The 21,520-nt window shown below is 40.3% G+C and overlaps 1 protein-coding gene across 9 annotated transcripts in view; it reads right to left on the minus strand.

The window, feature by feature from the left end:
- The window catches only part of HELZ (helicase with zinc finger), a 152,316-nt gene that overhangs the window by 60,544 nt on the left and 70,252 nt on the right, over nucleotides 1-21,520 (minus strand). For 8 of the 9 annotated variants that reach the window (XM_070774251.1, XM_070774245.1, XM_070774248.1 and 5 more), the window contains 7 exons: nucleotides 19,433-19,612; nucleotides 18,786-18,890; nucleotides 11,112-11,290; nucleotides 7,840-7,958; nucleotides 6,563-6,708; nucleotides 5,034-5,181; nucleotides 775-958 (listed from right to left, as the gene is read on the minus strand). In XM_070774251.1, coding sequence (XP_070630352.1) covers nucleotides 775-958; nucleotides 5,034-5,181; nucleotides 6,563-6,708; nucleotides 7,840-7,958; nucleotides 11,112-11,290; nucleotides 18,786-18,890; nucleotides 19,433-19,612 — 1,061 coding nt within the window. The remainder of the gene's footprint in view (nucleotides 1-774; nucleotides 959-5,033; nucleotides 5,182-6,562; nucleotides 6,709-7,839; nucleotides 7,959-11,111; nucleotides 11,291-18,785; nucleotides 18,891-19,432; nucleotides 19,613-21,520) is intronic. The other variant, XM_070774252.1, reaches the window with a different exon arrangement.

Genomic DNA, 21,520 nt, shown 5'->3' on the forward strand with positions numbered 1-21,520 from the left:
CAATTCTTAGTACTTTCTTCTCCAGGCCAAACAATAGTAGTTCTTTCAAGCATTTCTGACTCCACATGCAGGTTCTAGACCACTAAGCAGGCTAGGTCTTCTCTGGATGCTTCCTGGTTTACTAGCAGTGTTCTTCCTAAAACGCACACCCAAATTCCACGTGATCTGAACGCATGGTACACTGGAGCTATTCCCCCCATCCCCACCATAATTTAGAAATTATTATTGGATATTCCCATGGAACCTAATATTGTACTTGGCTTCTCCGGCACTCACATTATAGTGCTGCTTTACTTACTTAAATGCACAAATTTCATAGCAACTAATCACATGAAAATTTTTAAGAGTTGCTTTATTCACTTAGGAAAATTTGGATAAAGAACAAACTATGCCTTTAATAAGCTATGCCTATGCCTTGCTTGACAGGTGCAAGTTTTAAAAAATCTTTATGAACAGATAAAATCTTTAGTTCTTGGATACATTATAATGACAATAAGTGCTGGACGCCACTGTGACTGTAACTATAGCACACATATTCACACAGTTATAGTCACAGAAGAAGTCAATTTGTTCATACTTCTTTTATTCAGATACAAAAAATTAATAAGCATGTAAATGAGCTCAACATTTAATTGCCAATGTTGGCATTAAAGAACTTGATGTGAAATGAATACACAAATGCTTGTCCAGAAATCTTGAAATCTAAATATCAGAAGTGCACATACTTTGAAATTTAAGCATGTGAATAACCAATTCATTTCAATTAATAGTTACCTTGAACATTGAGCACCCTTTCTACGTTAACGTCAGATAACCTCTTTTTTCGAAGTTCGGCGCGTATCCTGAACACCTGGTCTGCATATGGAGTCACCACACCAATACTTCCATCATCCAACTTGCCCCACGCTACTGGCCACTTCCTTCTCAGCTCTTCCACTCGCTCCACCACTTCAAATACCTTTAAATAAGCACATAGACATATTACAGGCATCAAAAAAACGCGGTAGCTGAAATAGATGTACAAATGATCCCATATCAGCAAATGTCAGTTTAAAACAACCTCTAAATAGGAGTACTGCTTTGCTGATATGAACACAGGGAGAATAAAAAATTTTCATTTACATTTCGAGCAGTCAATTTCTACAATAGTGCACCCAGTGAGAACATGGAAAGCAGAGAAAATGTGACTGGCAGTTGGCCCCCACCCTTTGCCTCACCTCCATTCCTATATGAGGACAGGTTTGAGTTCCTACCTGGAGAGAAGGGCATGAAGCTGGCAACCCCACTGGGGAAACAGGGAAGCATGTTCCCACATCACTAGCATTTCTCAGTCCATCTCTGCAGGTCAAGCCAATGAAACCACCAGACTCCCAGAGTCAGGGCCTCCCATCAGGTCTCGGCAGTACAAGGGCTAACACCACCTCCATCCCCACTGACAACTCAACAGAGCAGCCGATTTGGCAAAACTAATACAATTATGTACAGTTTAAAAATTAAATAAAAATAAAAAAAAAAATAATAATAAAATACTAAAAAAACAAAACAAAACAGAGCAGCCGAGAGCTGGGGGCGCCAAACTGCAGCTGGGATGAGCACACACCTGGACGGAGGGACTGATGTTCAGCAGTCACTGCCTTCCAGCAGCTCAACTTCACCCAGGCCACTTCAGGACCAGTGCAACCAAGCCATACCACATTTCACCCATTTGAATTTTTCAGACCCCACTTACTGAATCATAACATGGCTTTTAGTGTAGTTCAATCTACTTTAACTCAATGAATTGATCAGTTTCAATGCTTGGCACAATAGGTGATAAAATGATTAATAAAACAGGTTCCTTGTCTGCTAAAAGATCACTGTATATTTACAAAATAGTGTCCTAGTTTAAAATGGATATATAAGGCAAGCTCAATAGAGGGTCAGGCAAGAGTCTAAGGGGAGAGGAAGGACATAATTTTTAATATATTTTAAATACATTATTTATTCACTATTTGTCAGTAACATCTATCCAAATTTATAAGAGTGACTATACAAAAATCTGATAGTTTTATTCCTTTTAAGAACTTGAGGATTATTGGCCAGGATGCAGCTCCCACTTGCAGATATAAATTCAAATGAATGACAGAGGAATAGCCTCCAGTCGTCCTATTGCTATAATGAAATAGCAGCAAGTGAAACAAAGACTGTCTAAGGACTCTGGTGAGCCCGCTGGATTGAAAACAGCATGCTCTCACCACAAGCGTGAGGAAGGCGGGTCCGAGTCTCCACAACAAGGAGCAAGGGCAAGCTACCTCGCCCAATGCGTTAGGTGTGGTGGTGTGTGAGCGGCGGGGCCACAGCTCTGCTGACCACCTCTACACACTGTCCCCCGACTAAGCAACACAACCGTTTCGTCTCTCCCCTGCCCTTTACATTGTAAGCAGCAGAAAACTGCAGTCAAAATACACAGACTTGGAATGCTTTGAGGATTCGGGGAGCCTCTCTCCTAGACAGACTCTACCAAGCTCATCAAGGTTAACAGATAATCATCTAAAGTCTCTGGAGATTAATCAAAGAGTTCACAAGAAACTGAGAAGCACTGTTTCAACAAAACCTACAGGAAGTCAGAGTGCAGAGTGGAAGGCTGGGCACTCAGGCCCGGGACTGCACCCACTCTCCACGTCAGCGGCCGAGGGGCAGCCCCATCTGCTCGTGCTCCCTGGGCTGAAAGAGCTACTCCAGGCGGCTTGGGCAGCAGTGGAACATCAGAGATCTCCTTTTCCCAGCAACATGCAGCAGAAGGCCTGTGAACAATTAGCAGCACTTGGGCAGCACCTCCTTCTCCTCCCCTTCCCGAGCCCTGGTCTGCAGCGAGGACCTGAGTGGATGGTGGGCGAGGCTGGTGGCCTTCTCTGCTCAGACAGGACATGTCACAGGAGAGCTGATCGGGTGAGCCCGGCAGCGAGGTGGCAGCTGCCACCTCCTGCAGCTTCCGAGGACAGAAGACCCACTCTGTAGACTCAGCAGCCAACAGACAACAGCAGACCTTGCCTCCCAGCTCTGGGCTGCAGAGGGCCCACTCTCCGGGACAGCAGCTCCTGGACGGCAGCACAGATTCTATACATGTGACACTCAGAGCTCCTTCTGCAGGACAATGCAGTGAGATGGCCGGTGAAGAGCAAGTCCACACCTTCCTGCAGCAACTGTGCGAGTTCTGCCCTGGAGATCAGAGCGAACCTCACAAGGCAGTGCCCTCTGTCCTACCGAGGGCCCAGCTTCAGCTGGACCGCACTGCAGAGCGCCTGACGCCTTGGGGAGATGAGAAGTGAAATAATGGAGGCGAAGAGTGCGCCAGAGGGTCCCAACAACAGATCTGAGCTGGTAGAAAAACAGACTAGCAAACAAAAATATTCAGATAGAGATCGTGTGATTTGAAGACAGAGCGGGGATGGAAAAAAAGACAAAGCCTCAGAGAAACATGGAACACCATTAAGTTCACCAACACACTGGGAGACCCAGAAGAGATAGAAAAGAGCAGAAAAAAAATTCAAAGAAATAATGGCTAAAATTTTTCCAAATTTGATGAAAAACTATAATCAACACATCAAGTTCGATGAACTTCAAGTAAGATAAATGCAAAGGGATCCACAACCAGACATACCATGGTCAACATGGTGGGAGTCACAGACAAAAGCAAGTCCTTGAAAGCAGCAGCAACAAAGAAACTCACCATCTACAAAGAGCACCAACAAGATTGACAGATGGCTTCTCATCAGAAACAATGATGGCAGTAAAGCAGTCGGAAAGCATATTTCAGTGTGCTGAAAGAACTCAAACTACAATCTAATATCCAGCAAAACTACTTTCCAAAAATGAAGGCAAAATAAAGACATTCCCAGAAAAACAAAAACTGAAATATTTCCTTACTAGCAGACGTGCCCTAAAAGAAACACTAAAATTCTTCAGGCTGAAAGCAAGTGACTCTAGACAGTTCCAATCAACACAAACAAAGCATACTGCTGAACTCAATTACATGGTTAATTATAAAAGATGGTAAAACAGTGTATTTATTCTCCTTTCTCATTTTAACTGACTTTCCAGCCAGCATTTTCCAACCTGAGTGCAAAAGTAATAAAGGAAATCTTTAGAGCTATCTGTCAATATTTCAAACGTAAAGAAAAGTTTACCTTTTCCTAAAATTAACTGGCACAGACTAATTAAAATGCCAAGTTGCTTTGCTTCTGGCTAGGATTTTACCAAATGGGTGCTGTCAATTTTCTTGTACTGACTTCTAACTCCAGGCCTCTGATCAATTTTAAAAGGGAAAGATGAATTATTATTACATAATAAAAGCCATTTCTCTGTAAATAAAATGAGTAAAGCATGGGACTCAAGGGAGGAGATAGAGATAGACATCACAGATCAAGAATCATTCCCCTAGTGACCAACCACGCACACTGCCTCCCCTAGGCTTCCTGAAGTCCAGAACTCCACTCCCATGTGACAGCCAGAAACAAACCTCAGGGTCTCTGGTCTGAGACCCTGAAGACACCAGGGTTTTTGTCTGCTGCCTGATCTGACCCCTCATACTATCCACATTTTCTCTAAACTTAAAAAGTCAGAACTGTAAGAGAACCATATAAGTTGTAGCACATAATGGGTTGGCGACGTCGTCATCCGTGTGACCTCTTGGAGCACAGGACTCTTGTCAAGTCTTACACGTTTAAAGTTGATACCTGATTCAAGCGTGCACTATAAAATGTGATCATAGTCCTTTTTAGATGGCTAACAATAACAACCTATATGAAAACACCGACTTTTAAATTAAGCTCTGTACTTCGGTATAAGACAGAATGTAAACCACAATTTTTGTTTCCCACGGGAGATTTATCTTAACAAATCAATGTTACACAAAAAAGAATAAACCTTCATACCATTTTTATGTAAATCAAGTCAACACATGATAAAATATCAACCCAAATTTTAAATAAATGCTTAATAAGACCAGACTTGCTGACTGCAAAAATGTTGGCAATTTGCAAGAACGAAGGTACCTCTGCATTATTATAAAAAGCTGTGCTATTTTTCTCCTGTACATCTTCCCCTCGTGCTGTAAAGAAGGTTAGTGGATAGAACTCCTTGTGTGCTGGTTGCTTTCCACTGGCCATCAGCTTGCCCTCATAGAAGAGCTCAGAGGTGTAACTGCAGAAAAAGACCAAAATAAATAAGTAAGTAAAAAGCAACTGAGCTCCAAAATTAATTTTACCCATAAGAAACAAAATTTATCAGTCAAATCTAATGTTGCTGTATGCCCATGGTTAATTTTAATCCAAACATCTAATATCCATGATGCTAAGATTTCCTCCAAAATTAACCACAGCAATACAAACACTGTAGGCTCCTGGTATACCACCGCTATATGAACTGACCTGGGGAAGGCATGAAGCCAGATACAGAAAGAAAAGAAGAAATAATGACAGTTCAATTCTAAATGAGAATGTTGCTCCATAAGGAAATTTGCTAGCTGTTATGGTTCTCTACACTAAAATTATTTTAAACGCGTATTTTGATTTATGTGGCTCATATACTTTTGCAAACAAAGATCTATAGACGCTGAAACAACACACACAGCTGAGGGTCATTCCACCTTCAACAGTAAAATGAATGCTCTTCACTGAGGGAGGCGCTGCCTAGTACTCGATCCATCACTGACTGCAGCCAACGACCGGCAACAATAAACGAGTCACGTGTTGAGATAAAGATAAAAGCCATAGTTAAATCTAAATTTATTTTTCTCCCTCCTGTTGCTTTCACAGAAACCTAAAAATGATTTTCCCACGACCGCCATAATCAATATTATTAAATTACACTAAATTTGAAAAAGTCTTAAGTTTTGGTGGTGATAGGGGTTCGTCTGGATGAGGCTGGAGGGTACTCTGGCCTGTGGCTATTCAGTGAGCTACTGCTCAAGATACTTTCACTTTCAACGATGCACGCTCTACTTAACAGAAACCTTTTAAAACTTTTGTTACTAATTTCATGGCTTTCCTTCCTTCCTTCCTCCCTCCCATCCTTCCTTTCTTCAAAACAGATTCCTCGCGTAACACAACCAGACACATATTCATAAACCACTGTGCAGTCTGTCAATGCGTTTGCTTATTATATCATGTAGTTTTACATACACATTATGTATTCACTCACAGAAAAAGGTGTTATAGCTAGCAGAAACTGAAGATTTGCCTCCAGAACAGCCCTGCTATAGAAAATTACAGCAAACTCTTACTGCTGCTGCTGCTAAGTTGCTTTAGTCATGTCTGACTCTGTGCGACCCCATGGACTACAGTCCACCAGGCTCCCCTGTCCATGGGATTTTCCAAGCAAGAGTACTGGGGTGGGTTGCCATTGCCTTCTCCAAGCGAACTCTTATGGTGTAACTTTTACGGACATAAAATTAAAAATAATTTGCAACACTAGGGATGCCATGTAGCTCTGCTGGGAATAACCTGTCCCTGGGACAGTGCTGTGCTCAGTCACCTCCCACCAGGCCACAGACAGCGCGCCAGAGCCAGCAGCTCACACCTACTTGATGATAGCTTCGTGGGAACGGTAGTTCTCGCACAGGAGGATCCTACAGGGAAACTCGGCAGGGTAGTGCTCATAGAGCCGATCAAGTAACGACACGTGAAGGTTCCTCTCCCTGGCAAACTCGCTGTAAACAAAAGGACTGAGCTGTAACAGATAAACACATGGGAGAAAATTTAACTAAATATACAAATAGTATTCTTATTAACATACTTATAAAAAAATCCACCATGCTGGAACTTCTGATATACTAAATCTCAGCATGCTGAATGTTGCAATAAGCAGAGTCAAACATATATTCTAGGAAAAACTTTACTACTATAAATAATGAGGCTAAGTTTTCCAACTTTTCCTTCCAGTATGTCAACACTAACCTTGAGTTTCTGTATCCAGGTTAATAAAGGACTTCTCAGACTTAATAATAAATAGCTACTACCTTAGTAATTTTAGGAATGTGACCCATTGTATCACTGGTGGAGTCAAACAACTGTTTCACTAAAATTAATCAACTATTTCAAATGGTAAGCAGGCAACATACACAGCCTATGACTAAAAAACTTCTTTTTAATAATTAGCAGAAAGCCATACTTCTCTCGTAAAGTGTAACGAACCATTCTCGACTATAACTTAGACGCTAAGAACAAAAACTAAACTACTTCTGGCAAAGCAATAAACAGACTTTGTTCCTCTACATTCAATTCTTTCCTAAAGGTCTGGACAACTACAATACTCTATGCGTTCGATCAATTAACTGTGACAAAAGAGAAAGAACCTTAATTTGCATCTTTGTAAAACTGATATTTTATTAGAAAAACTGTAATTCTCTTTCATATATAGGTATTAATAAGATCAGAAAAGTTCCTTGAGATTTTGACTCATTTTTTAATTTCCCATGTAATGAAAAATTTAACGCTTCAGGAAAACAAACATTGGGGACAGGAACCGGGGAATCATAGGGAGCATGATTTAAATTTATTCAGTAAAGAAAAGAATCAAATATTCCTACTGTAGAGACCTGAAATTCAAATTAACAAACATGAAAATGGTAACACTGATAACTTTATTCATTCTACTCTCTATCCAAAGGAAATAAAGTGGTAGGGTAGCAATTTTCCTTCAGAAATACCAACATTTTTCACTATTAGTACAGAAACATTTAAAGTACTTGAACTGAAACGCATGGCACAATTTCATAGGATGCTTTAGAAAACAAACAAGATATGAAACATCAAAACCTAACACAAACTCCTTCTGATGCACTGCCTTGGAGGGACCTACCTGCATGTGGTCGCCAGCCAGGACAACCCGCGTGTGTCTAGTCGCTAGTGCCAGAGGCATGATGGTTTCACACTCCATGGCCTGGGCAGCCTCGTCTAACAAGATGTGAGTAAAAAACCCTACAAGGCACAGGGCAAACACAGGACAGCCATTACAGCAGCGATAAAGGGAGGAAGTCCTGTTTTCTCTGCTAAGGAAAGAATTCAGAGGCCTAATTTAAGAGTTCTGAGTGCTTTAATGCCAATCCTAGATTTAGAAGCCTGTACGTACATTTCAGTCATTATTTAGAAAACAGAAGTTGAAAAGAATAACTATTTTACTCAATAATAGACAATAAATGGCACCTGGACCTCCTGGCCTCCAGACTAACAAGTTCCATCACTGCATGTGAGAGAGTCTTTAGAGTTCAAGATAGCAGCTGCTGCTGATGCTAAGTCGCTTCAGTCGTGTCCGACTCTGTGCAACCCCATAGACGGCAGCCCACTAGGCTCCCCTGTCCCTGGGATTCTCCAGGCAAGAATACTGAAGTGGGTTGCCATTTCCTTCTCCGATGCATGAAAGTGAAAAGTGAAAGTGAAGTCGCTCAGTCCTGTCTGATTCTTCGCGACCCCATGGACTGCAGCCTACCAGGCTCCTCTGTCCATGGGATTTTCCAGGCAAGAGTACTGGAGTGGGGTGCCACTGCCTTCTCCGCAAGATAGCAGCTCTCACCACAAAGAAAAGCTAGCAATGAGACAGTGACAGGCCCAAGTCCTTTCACTGTTTATTTGCTAAAACACCAAAAATAAAACAATGGTAGTTCATGAGTAACTTTAGCTTAAACATACGTATTAGACATACGATAAAGAATATCATACCCAAAATCTAATATAAAAGAGAAAGTTATAATCCATCTTTGACCAAAAACAAAGGTTATCTATTAGCAAATTCACTATTTTGATTATTTAGGTTTATTTTGTGTGTGTGTGTGTGTGTGTGTGTGTGTGTGTGTGTGTGTATGTGCGTGTGTGTGTGTACAGACAGATTATATATAATTTTTTAGTCTAAGAACCTATCCTGGTTGGAAAAAAAATAAATCACCAGTCTGAAAAAAAATGATACAACAAGCATCAAAAACGTACATTATCAAATATTCCCCAGATGCAAACATCCCAGGCCTGGCTCACTGCTGTCGCTCACACTGCACACAGGAATCTGTGGACAGGGTGAGGAACCTGTGCCCTTTCCTGAGCGGGAGCAGAGTGGGAATCTCCCTGCTGTCTCGACGTGCAGGAGTAAACGCTGCTCCCGCCGCCAGCTCCGAGCTGGGGGCCCTGCTTTCACTCCACAGCAGAGAACACAAACGCTTTCTCAACAGAACGGCTTGCTATAAACTCTCTAGGTTATTTAGCCTCCTGTGAGTTGGCCCAAGAACCTAACCTCTATTTCTCTGAATAGCAATGAGTTCCAAACAGTCTGTTTATACAGCTTTCTATGCAACTTGTTTCTAGGTTGGAAACTTTCTAAATCTTACTGACGGACAGGAATCACCACCACCACTACCTTCATCGTGGTCTATTCAAATAAATGGCTGTGCTGACAATACAAGTATCAGTGACTGTTGTCTGTTTAATGACAGTGGCCCAAGCATGATGTGGACACATGCGATTTTCTCCCTGTTTAGGAGAACTTGTGCTTTTTGTTCTGTAAGAATAATTAAAAGATGTCTATGTAACTACAGGATCGAATTGGAAAAACTGAAACTAGTGAAAAAAATCTACTGTTTCTGTTAGATAACTTTTTAATTAAATATAGTTAGGCTTAAATCAGGAATTGAATAAATCCTGAAATTGTTATACTACAGCTTAAGCTAGTAAAAGAAACCTAAATTAGTCAAACTGATTTAGCCTGGGCCTTGGTTGTCTAGCGTCTAAAATAACCCTCCATGAGTTGACATGAGAATTAAAGTATAAACAATGCCCAAAACAAATCAGGTAGCTGACTTCCAATAAATGTACTACACTCTTGCTCTTCAAAGCCATTCTTTACTCTTCACAAAACTATACTGTTTAGGAGGTTTGGGTATTTAATTTACGTGGCAAATATGCAGAGTATAATCATAAAGTAATGAGACTGATTGTTAAATAAACATACCAAAATTTACATTGCAAATAAGTGTTGTTCCATCAAAGAAGTCAGTTGAGAGGAAATGTAACTCATTCCAATGGATGCAGCCACTGTTCAAAACATTTTTGAAACTCTGCTTTTGTAACTGCCCTCACCAGCCAGCTATGAGCTGCGTGCACAAGAAAAATAAGTCTCATTACATGAGAGGCACGTCTCTCTCTCTCTCTTTTTTTTTATACCCCTAATGGTATTGCTCAGTTTGATAACCTACCTTATTTACCAGACATGTCTCCAAAAGATTTTGAAGCTTTTCTAAAATTAAATCTACCTTCAAAAGAGAAAGTTTGGCCATTGTTCATTTTTTAAGATAAACAGAGGTTTATCAAGGGCCTCCAGGTGCCTATGCCCTGGGCCAGGTGCCAGGAATACAAGGGGAAGGGAACTGTCTCTACCTTTCAGAAATGGAAAAGAACTTGGTACTGGCTCTGAAAGCAATTCCAAAAGGAGAGAGCAAAAACGGGTTGAGCAATGTCGACAACTGTAATATTAGAACAAGAAATGAATGTCCTTCCAAAGCAACTATCTTAAAGTGACACACATTCTGATGGTTAAGCTTTGCCATATTTATCAGAACTTTTTGTTACCTTATATCTGTACTTTCTATATTTGATTTTACATAGTTCCTATAATTAAATATAATAATCTTAATAGTATGTCAAAAAAACTATCCTAATTGTTGTCTCTACACTGTATTAATGCACAAGTATTTTAAAATTATATACTTGAGAAAACTGTAAAAAAAAAGCTGTCCAACTTTGAATTTCTCACGTGATCAATATTAAATACCATCTGATCAATCAGAGAACAAGACAAAGTAACAGCCACTGAAATGTCTGAAGCAGGGATGGGTAATGCTTTCTGTGTGAAGGCCAACAGTGACGTCTCAGGCCCCAGCCGTGCATCTGTCGCGACTATTCAGCTCCGCTGCTGAAGCACAGAGGCGTCCGAAGAAAATATAGGGAGTGAGTGGGCACGACTGTGTTCCATCCGATAAAACTTTATTCACTAAGACAGTAGGCCAGATATGGCCCACACGCCAACGCCTGGTCTAAACTGAACGCAGAAGCCCTGTGCAGTCACTCTTTCTGGGTCTGGAGTCAGCATACCAGGTTCGAGGTCCAGCTGACAGAGGTACTGGGAAGTGTTCAATGTAACCACCACCACTCGGTGTTTCAGAATATCTTCTTTCTGTGGCATCTGAAAGGTGGAATGTGCGCTTGAGATCAAACAGTACTGATGCACAACTGGGTGGACAGTCTTCACCCAGCGGTTTCTGAAATATACCCTATAAAAGAAGATAACATGTCCTGTTTATACTTATCGACATCTTACTGTATCTGATTATCAAAATACTGAGAGTATCATTTTAAGACAACACCTGGAATTTAACAAATAAATCTGATAACTGTTATCAGTCTACTGGATTAGAATTTAACATACAATGGTGACTTCCCCCAGAATGAAGCAGAAAGTACATACACTATGATAGGAAAAATATCAAATGATTTTAAGCGTTCAGATTAATTTTACAACAGAATGACACAAAGGGTTTCATAAGCATTGGTTTTCTTTTTAATTGAAAACATTTCCAATTACTTTTTTCCCTGGAATATCTTACAAAAATAACATTTTAATTATCTATGCTAATAAAAAACAATGAATTGCATACTTACAAGAGATTTCAAAAGTTACTTGCATTTTCACTTTAGAATACAGTCTTACACCTATATTTAAGCAGATCTTTATCTAACGTTCTGGAGATTTAAAAATAAATTTAAATTCTGGACAACCAGAAAATCTTAAAAGCATCTCTTCTATTAATTGCAAAACAAAAATATAAATAGGACTCATGCAACAGATTACTAAGATGGTATAGAAACATCTCATCCACCTTCCTCCCGTCTCTTAACTCACACCATCACAAAGATCCACTGGGTACCTATCCACTACAGCCCAGTACAGAGGCAAATCACATGGCTTGCAAGCTTTCATAAAGACTTTGGGTTTACTGTGATTTTAACTGAAAGCCATAGGAGAGTTGTAACAAGGCACATGTCATGTGACATGACTTATGTTGTTAAAGGACTGCTCTGTTTCTGTAGACAGAATACACCGTTCCGGAGGCAGGGAAGACGGCTGGACAGCGGGGTGCCGGTAAACGCTGCACAGTCAGCTCTCAGGCGCAGGGGGCACGGCCTGATCTGTGCTATAAACCTCGCTATCAGGGCCCATTTCAAGCTACCAACATGATGTTACTGAACATGAACCTGGGCAGACATGCACATGACTGGCTCTCACAAACCAGCACGAGCGGCTCCACCACACCACAGACTACGAGAGGCAGGGGCAGGGACCACAGCAGGGAGGCCCGTTAGGAGGCTACGCTAAGGACCTGGATAAGAGAAACCAAGTGTGTGAAGCAGGGTGGTAACAACAGAGACGTGAAAGTGGTCGGATGCACTGTATACTCTGAGAGGAGCACTAACAGGATTACTGATATACCAGATGTGGCATTTAAGAGAAAGGTGATTCCATGGCTTTGAAACTAGACGCATGGCAGTGGTGATGAAACGGAAGAACAAGTCTGGGGTGGGAACTGAGAATTCAGTCTTGAATATATTTAGTAGCAGACACCCAAGTAGAGATATCCAGTAAGCAAAGGCATTTGTAAGGGTGGAGAATGCCCTAGATGAGAAAATACAATAGAGTTAAACCTGAAGACTAGAAGAGCTCACATGGAGAACAGAGTAGTTAGAAAGGAAACTAGCTGGAAGAATGGTCAAGGGACCATCTCGACAAGCAGAGACTGGGCAAGGAGAGGCGCAGGGGGGAGACCAGGCAACGGAGAGGCACGGAGGGGAGACTGGGCAAGGAGAGGCGCAGGGGGGAGACCGGGCAATCGAGAGGCGCAGAGGGGAGACTGGGCAACGGAGAGGCGCGGGGGGAGACCAGGCAACGGAGAGGCGCAGCGGGGAGACCGGGCAATGGAGAGGCGCAGGGGGGAGACCGGGCAATGGAGAGGCGCAGGGGGGAGACCGGGCAACAGAGAGGCGCAGGGGGGAGACTGGGAAACAGCAGTCAATGAAGCAGGAGAGAACTCAAGAGATGGTGGGGTCCGGTCAGGGAACGTACACTGCCATGGCAGTAAATTGTGCGGGCATTTTCCGGGCCCATCAAGTCACTTGCAGTGGCACCTCACTCTCTGGCTGCGTCCTTCCTGAAATGCCCTCTTCTCCCGGCTGCCAGGACTCAGCCTCCCCTGCTCTCCTTCCTCCTGCTCCCCCTGCTGGGGTTTCTCAAGGCTGAGTCTTTAGCGCTCTCCCCTATCATCCCAGGCCCAAGCCTTCCATTACTACCAATGACCACCCTGATGACTTCTCTCTTCAGCTATGACCTCACCTCAGCTCCAGGATGCATATCTATTTGACAGCTGTCTCTTCTAGAATGTTTCAAAGGCAGTTCAAATGTAATACGTACGAACGCTAATCTCATGATCTTCTAAAATGTGTTCTAACCCTCCTTGAAACAATTAAAACTGGTTGTCCTTTTTTTTAAGCAAAGCAAAAAAGAAAAAAGGATTTAATAAATGTCCCTAATTTATAATTATAATAGAGGAAAGTAAAGTAATGTATTTTAAAAACATTACTATGATAGGAAGGACTGTGAAAGTAACCAATATCATTCCTAAAAGATGTAAAAATCTTAAACATGTTTTAGGCTTTAATAAAAAATATTTAAGATCAGCGAGTCAGAATTTATTTTTAAATATATGAAAAACCTAATTTTACAAATTATCTGAATAAAAACACTTACAAATTATAACTCCATTAATATTAACTTCAGTGTGTGTATTTAAGCATATAAATTACCAGAAATTAAACTCGAAAATGTTAGTATTTATCTCTGACTGGTAAGATTACAGATAATCTTTATTTTCTTATGTTTTTCTATATCTTCTTAAACGAACACTTCATTATAAAATTGAAAAAGTAGTTTTCAAATTATTTATCCGCTCTAACTCCAGGCACTGCTTCTTCCTCAAAGACAGAACAAAAATAGAAGCTCTGAGCCTCAACACTGACTTTCTGTAGTTACCCCGGAAAGTGTCCTCAAAGCTGAAGCTAGTGAGAATACAAAGTTTGATCATCAGCCCTCTTTCCTGAAAAATACAAGTTAGTCTAGGGCTAACTTTAAAGACTTAAATCTTTTCTCAGTACTTTCATTTTGTGAAACATCTAAGGCAGACACCATCTAGAAGATCATTTAAAACACACCCAACAACATTTTTCACCCACTCCAGTGTTCTTGCCTGGAGAATCCCAGGGACGGAGGAGACTGCTGGGCTACCGTCTATGGGGTTGCACAGAGTCGGACACGACTGACATGACTTAGCAGCAGCAGCAACATTTTTCAAAACTGGAGAACTGACACTTCCAAGTTCATAGTATAAAATGTAAAAGTGATACCAACTAAGTAATTTACATATTTTTAGAAACAAACTGTCTGCACATCCCACAAGAATTATAATGAAATTTAAAACAAAAGACTGTCTGGTAATATATTATTTCAATTCACTGAAATTTTATTTATGTATTCAATACATATGTAATGAATACCCCCAAAATATTATTACTTAAGATACTACAGAATCAGAAAGATCTGATCTATTTATTTAAAAATCTTTATAAAATAATATTTTATATCTGTCCAGGAAACACTACACTTTCTCCACAGATAGCCTTTATGTAATAGGTAAGAACTCGGCCAGAATCAGATACTGATCTTCAGAACCATATATAGAAACAAGCTATGTTTTCCTTTCTATTCCATTTTAAAATCTTCTAACAAAGTAGCAAGTAAACACTGAAACTAAATGTCATTAAAGTAGATTCTAAAACCTCCATTCCTAAATAATTTAAGGTCCTGCTGCTGCTGCTGCTAAGTCCCTTAAGTCGTGTCTGACTCTATGTGACCCCATGGACTGCAGCCCACCAGGCTCCCCCGTCCCTGGGATTCTCCAGGCAAGAACATTGGAGTGGGTTGCCATTTCCTTCTCCAATGCATGAAAGTGAAAAGTCACTATGGAGAACAGTGTGGAGATTCCTTAAAAAACTGGAAATAGAACTGCCTTATGATCCAGCAATCCCACTGCTGGGCATACACATTGAGGAAACCAGAAAGGAAAGAGACACGTGTACCCCAATGTTCATCGCAGCACTGTTTATAATAGCCAGGACATGGAAGCAACCTAGATGTCCATCAGCAGATGAATGGATAAGAAAGCTGTGGTACATATACACAATGGAGTATTACTCAGCCATTAAAAAGAATTCATTTGAATCAGTTCTAATGAGGTGGATGAAACTGGAGCCTATTATACAGAGTGAAGTAAGCCAGAAGGAAAAACACCAATACAGTATACTAACGCATATATATGGAATTTAGAAAGATGATAACAATAACCCTGTGTACGAGACAGCAGAAGAGACACTGATGTATGGAACAGTCTTATGGACTCTGTGGGAGAGGGAGAGGGTGGGAAGATTTGGGAGAATGGCATTGAAACATGTAAAATATCATGTATGAAACGAGATGCCAGTCCAGGTTCAATGCACAATATTGGATGCTTGGGGCTAGTGCACTGGGACGACCCAGAGGGATGGTATGGGGAGGGAGGAGGGAGGAGGGTTCAGGATGGGGAGCACATGTTTACCTGTGATGGATTCATTTTGGTATTTGGCAAAACTAATACAATTATGTAAAGTTTAAAAATAAAATAAAATAAAAAGAAGTTACTCTCTAAGAAAAAAAAAAAAAGAAAGTGAAAAGTGAAAGTGAAGTCGCTCAGTCGTGTCCAACTCTGTGCGACCCTGCCAGGCTCCCCCGTCCATGGGATTCTCCAGGCGAGAGGACTGGAGTGGGGTGCCACTGCCTTCTCCGATTTAAGGTCGTGAGTGCGTGCTAAGTCGTTTCAGTTGTGTCTGACACTGTGACATCATAAACTGTAGCCCGCCAGGCTTCTCTGTCCAGTGGAACTCTCCAGGCAAGAATACTGCAATAGGTCACCTTGCCCTCCTCTAGGGCATCTTCCTGACCCAGGGAGTGAAACTGTATGGCTCCTGCATTGGCAGGTGGGTTTTTTTTTTTTACCACTAGTGCCACCTGGGTGGAGAAGGCGATGGCACCCCACTCCGGTCCTCTTCCCTGGAAAATCCCATGGACGGAGGAGCCTGGTAGGCTGCAGTCCATGGGGTCTCGAAGAGTTGGACACGACTGAGCGACTTCGCTTTCACTTTTCCCTTTCACGCACTGGAGAAGGAAATGGCAACCCACTCCAGTGTTCTTGCCTGGAGAATCCCAGGGACAGGAGCCTGGTGGGCTGCCGTCTCTGGGGTCGCACAGAGTCGGACACGACTGAAGCGACTTAGCAGCAGCAGCAGCGCCACCTGGGAAGCCCAATTTAAGCTCAACTCCTGATAACTATAGAATTTTATATGTTTTAACCCTAAGTGTGCATATTTAAACACATTCACTGCTTTCACTGCTTCCTCGTTATGGCCGTTCTCTGCCTTTATCGCGTGTGCTAGGCCCCTCTAAACTACAGGGTGAGAGGGCAAGGTTGCCACTGTCACTTTTACTCCACAGACAACACATCTTCAAGGTCATATGTGGACAATGAGTGTCCCCTGGTGTCCTCTCCCCTGAATCCTGGGACAACTCAGACAAAGCTGATCTCCCCAGAGTGCTCAGCCATTCTAATTTTCTCTATTCTAGCTCCCACACCTCTCATATTTGTTGTCCATTAGGAATATCATTAATTAATCTCATGTAATATGATTATTGGGCTTCCCAGGTGGCTCAGACAGTAAAGAATCTGCCTGCAATACAGGAGACCAGGTTCGATCCCTGGATCGGGAAGATCCCCTGGAGGAGGAAATGGCAACCAACTCCAATATTCTTGCCTGGAGAATTCCATGGCGGGAATTGAGAATTTCCGGTGGGCTAAAGTCCACGGGGTCGCAAAGAGTTGGAAATGACTGAGCAACTAACACTCGCTATAACAGATGGTCCTAAGAAACTCTAACATTTCAATGTACTAACTTTTCTAGGAAACACATTCACAAGTCAACATCTTTCCTCAACATAAAACTATGGTGAAAATATAAGACCACATAAACAAAACAAATGGGGAGGCCAAGCCTTTTCTTATTTTATTCCACTTACTAAATGAAATAACATGAAATTTTTATTTAAATACATTTACGTATCTTTTGCCAGAGGGCAAGTTTCTGTACTTGGGCCACCCTACTGGAATATGTTGGATTATAACTCATCAAACATAATTTTACACAGGAAAAGCCAAACACAATGCTAGTCAATTAATGGATTTCAGTGTTTATCACCAACAGCTGTCATGCCCCCAAGGCCAAATGACCTATGGTGGGTCAGCCGAGAGTGGAGGGGCCTTCACCCCACTGTTTCCAAGCCGAGTACAATGATAAGTGAGACTGTCACAGTTCCTACATAACACACATATACAAACATACAGACATAAGCACACACACAAGCTCTACCAACAATAAAATTTCTTCTCTCCACTGAAGTAAGAACACGCATAGCAAAAATGCTATTGCTAACTCAATTTCACTTATGAGCTAAAAAAGATTAGAATATGAAGCAAACTAGTTACTGATTAATTTATCCACTGGTAGATACCACATTTTCATTTATAGTGATTGTATGCATGTGATATTTTCTTATCAAATAAAACTGAATTTTACTTAAAATAATGATCTCTTCTCTCATCCGTCTTGCGAGTAGGAACAGTACAGCATAAACGCCTGTGCTAACAGGCCAGGCCACTTTCTTCTCTTTTGTTCTTCTTCATGGAATTGTTACCTCATTCAAATGGCTTTGCTTATGGTTATTAAAGAATTAAATAGTGTAACCTCATTTTTCCATGCCTACGCTCAGCTAGAAATAAAAAGTTAGTGCATTATGATTCAAAAGTGTGGTTAGAAATTAATTTTTAAACAATAATTGTATTTGAACAACACAGGGCATGACATATTAGTTTGTAAAATGGCAAAACTAAATATTAATTCATATAACAATGAAAGCAAATGGTATAATAAATAACCATTTAATGACTCTTTATTGTTTTCTGAAGAAAAGGATTTTATTCCCCCACAATCCTGTATTTAAGAACATTTCATATCCATACACACTTAGAGGACCCACATTAACCTAGAATTTTCTTTGACAGTTTATCTCTTAAATGATAGCAAAGAGTTGTAAATACCAGTCAGTTACATTTTGTTGCAGCAATCACTTCAATTTCAAGCTTCTCTAATGTATAGTGACTATTAAATTACCTGCATGATCACAGTCAAAATTTTATTTCCATACTGAACTATCACTGCATGACTACTCTGCCATGCAAAATATACTACAAATTTAATTAAAATTGGTATAATCATAAATGTATTATTTTGTCATAGTAGTTTTTAGAGGAACACATCAAAACTGGCTTAGATTGTAACAACATTTCTTTACATACAAAACTTAAAAAAGGATGTCTTTCTCTTAATGTTTAAGAAATGAATGGTCAAAGATTTTAAAACTTTTCCTTAAATAGTTTCTTCAAAAGGCATAACCTCCAAATGCCAATGCATAGTTAAAGATTTTGGTTTTCTCAATGTTACTGAAATCTTGATAGACACCTTTTCTTAAGAATAATAAAGTATGATACAGATACATAATAAGCCTTAAAAAAATACCTGAGAGGTCTTGCCTGGGGATTGCCTGCTTCTACATATGGATGTAAATAATCCTTTATGTAGAGATCAGCAGCACTATTAGAATGGGTGCAAATGAGAATCCTGCTGAAATAAATGGTGCAAATAAAAAGAATGATACAACACAAAACTATTCAAGCAGTATAACACCAAAAAAAAAGCAGTGGCCATTTTAATATAATACATTTCCCTCAACCTACTCAGTAACCTCTAACATATTCAATTACTCTTTTAGGCAATTATTCTTAAAGCTTAATTACTCTCTAAGCTGTAAAGGAGACAACTTCCCCCAAATTATTTTTAAATCATATAAAATTATTTTTTAAAAACCCAACCCTTTTAACTCTAATATTTATCACAACTCTTAGCAGACTCAGCATTTTGATGACTATTTAAAAGCTACCATTCTCTATGTTACCAATTTTTTAAAACAAGATGTTTTCAGAAAATTCAAATTTTAGTGCTTTGGGGTCCGAGTGTGGGCTCTTTTGGGGTCTTTTTATAATTTTATTTTTAAAATCTTTACAAGCAAGATGAAAACTGTCTTGCTAGCCCTTGCTCTGTTTTCACAACAAGGACACGAGCTGTGCCCTGCTGATGAGGTCAGAGCACGCGCACGGCCATCTTACCTGGTCTCCTGTTGCTGGAGAATGTGCTTGACGGCCTGAGCTAGAGTGAATGTTTTGCCCGTCCCGTATGGGCCGATGATGAGGACAGGAGGCAACTGTATTGAAAGTGGGGTGGTAATGGCCAGAACAGCCTCTTTCTGTTTTGCATTTAGCCGAGGATCCAACTGTTCGTCCCATTGCCTAAAGAAAATTAAAATCTAAGTTATTTTAAACATAACACGACATATAGGTATCCTGAATTTCAATGAACCATTAAAAATACGGAAATAACATAGCACCTCTAACACCAAATGCTTGTTCTAAAACTACATGTCAAACTCCCCAGGGACTTCCCTGGTGGTCCATGGCTAAGACTCTGAGCTCCCAGTGCAGGGGGCCCAGGTTCGATCCCTGGTCAGGGAGCTAGATCCCACATGCTACAACTAAGACCCAGAGCAGCCAAATAAATAAATAAAATTAAAAAAAAAAAAAAATTCCCCAAACAGAGTCAGTACAGGGTATTTTACTATGATGATCAGAATTCACCTGTAGTCATCTTGTCCTTTCCAGGCACACAAGACTCTGATCACTAACCTGAAGACATCACAACACACTTCTAGTCGAGCTGCTGCCATGTCTACAAACAGTAACAGTAATGTCTCAAAAATGTACTTTCCCTCTTCCATAAAAGCACCAGAAAACTTTTTTTCTGGTAATAACGTATTAGCAGTTTCTTTGCATAGCAAATTAAATGCCAAAGGAAAACTAATTTTTAAATTCTAAACCACTGCAAGATTTCTCAGTAAAATCTAAAACAAAAGAAAAATAAAAACCTCTGTGTGTCACTGATTAAGAGATATCAAACTTTTATAAAGATCTTAATTTAGAAAATAAGAGGTTTTGTTCATGGTGCTTTTTAGGTCTATCATATCCTTTAACTTTTCTATTCATTCTATTAATTTTTGAGAGTTTGATACTGAAACTTCAACTAAAAATCTTAGTTCATCTACCCAAAAAATAATTTTATAGTAGAACTTTATGTAACTTTGTTCTGTATTCTCCAAGTTTCCTATAAATGTACTATCATACTTTCATAATTTAAAAAAGAAAACAGTTTAAGGCCAAACAAGATGAAATGTTTTCTAATATTCCCAACACAAAAGTAAGACAGGTGTGTCATATTCTTCAGGGCAGAGACACCTGTCATGACAGCACAAATGGCTCTCTAAGGAGGTCTATCTTATTAGTGTCACTTCTCTGACTTGGCTAATTTTGAAGATTTAAATGGACAGCAGATGCTGAAAGGGATCAAACTAAGTGGAGAATCAACAGCATTCTTTCTCACAACTACAGTCAAAGGACTAAAGACTGCAGCAACTATGGTAAAAATGAGAAAGATGAGAACCAAAATAGGAAGGGTGTGCAAAGAGACTCTTGGAAATTTTGCAAAATGCCTACAAAACAATCCTGAAATAGGAGAACACGGTTTAGACAGAACAATTCCCACTCTATGAGGCTACACTGTACTTAAAACAGAAGCTAGCTATTTATGGAAAATCTTAACTCTTTCAGTTTTAAAAAAGTATAACAAATGCTATGTATTATGATAGAAAATGTGAAACAAATTCTACTAATGTAAAACCTCAGAAAACAAATTTTAACCATATAAGCATGTCATTACTTATTTTTCTGATATTTACAATTTTTTTTTTTTTAAGTAAAAACCAAAAGGACTCTGACCAGTGACACTAGATTTCCTAGAAGAAATTCACTAAAAATTCAAGGACTCTCTCATCCAATTTATTTACTCACAATTCTGCCAGTACCCAGCAATGCTCCATCTTCTGTAAGTAAGGAAATTGCTTTAGCTGAGTACTGAGTCCAAATCTGATCTATGTGGCAGACACTGTGGAACGGGTCCCACTCAAACCATCCACAGCACCCTTCTCTACCTCCTCGATTAGTGAACTTAGCCAGCAAGAATACTCCTTTCTCCAGTCTCTGGAGACCCAACTCTGGTCTAAGTGGAGAGGAAACGGAGACCTCATCCTCAACGGCACTGCTGAGCCCCTGCACCGGCCCTGGACCACCAAGCTCTGGGTCTCAGTT

This window comes from Bos indicus, chromosome 19, assembly GCF_029378745.1.
Source record: "Bos indicus isolate NIAB-ARS_2022 breed Sahiwal x Tharparkar chromosome 19, NIAB-ARS_B.indTharparkar_mat_pri_1.0, whole genome shotgun sequence".
NCBI lineage: Eukaryota > Metazoa > Chordata > Mammalia > Artiodactyla > Bovidae > Bos > Bos indicus.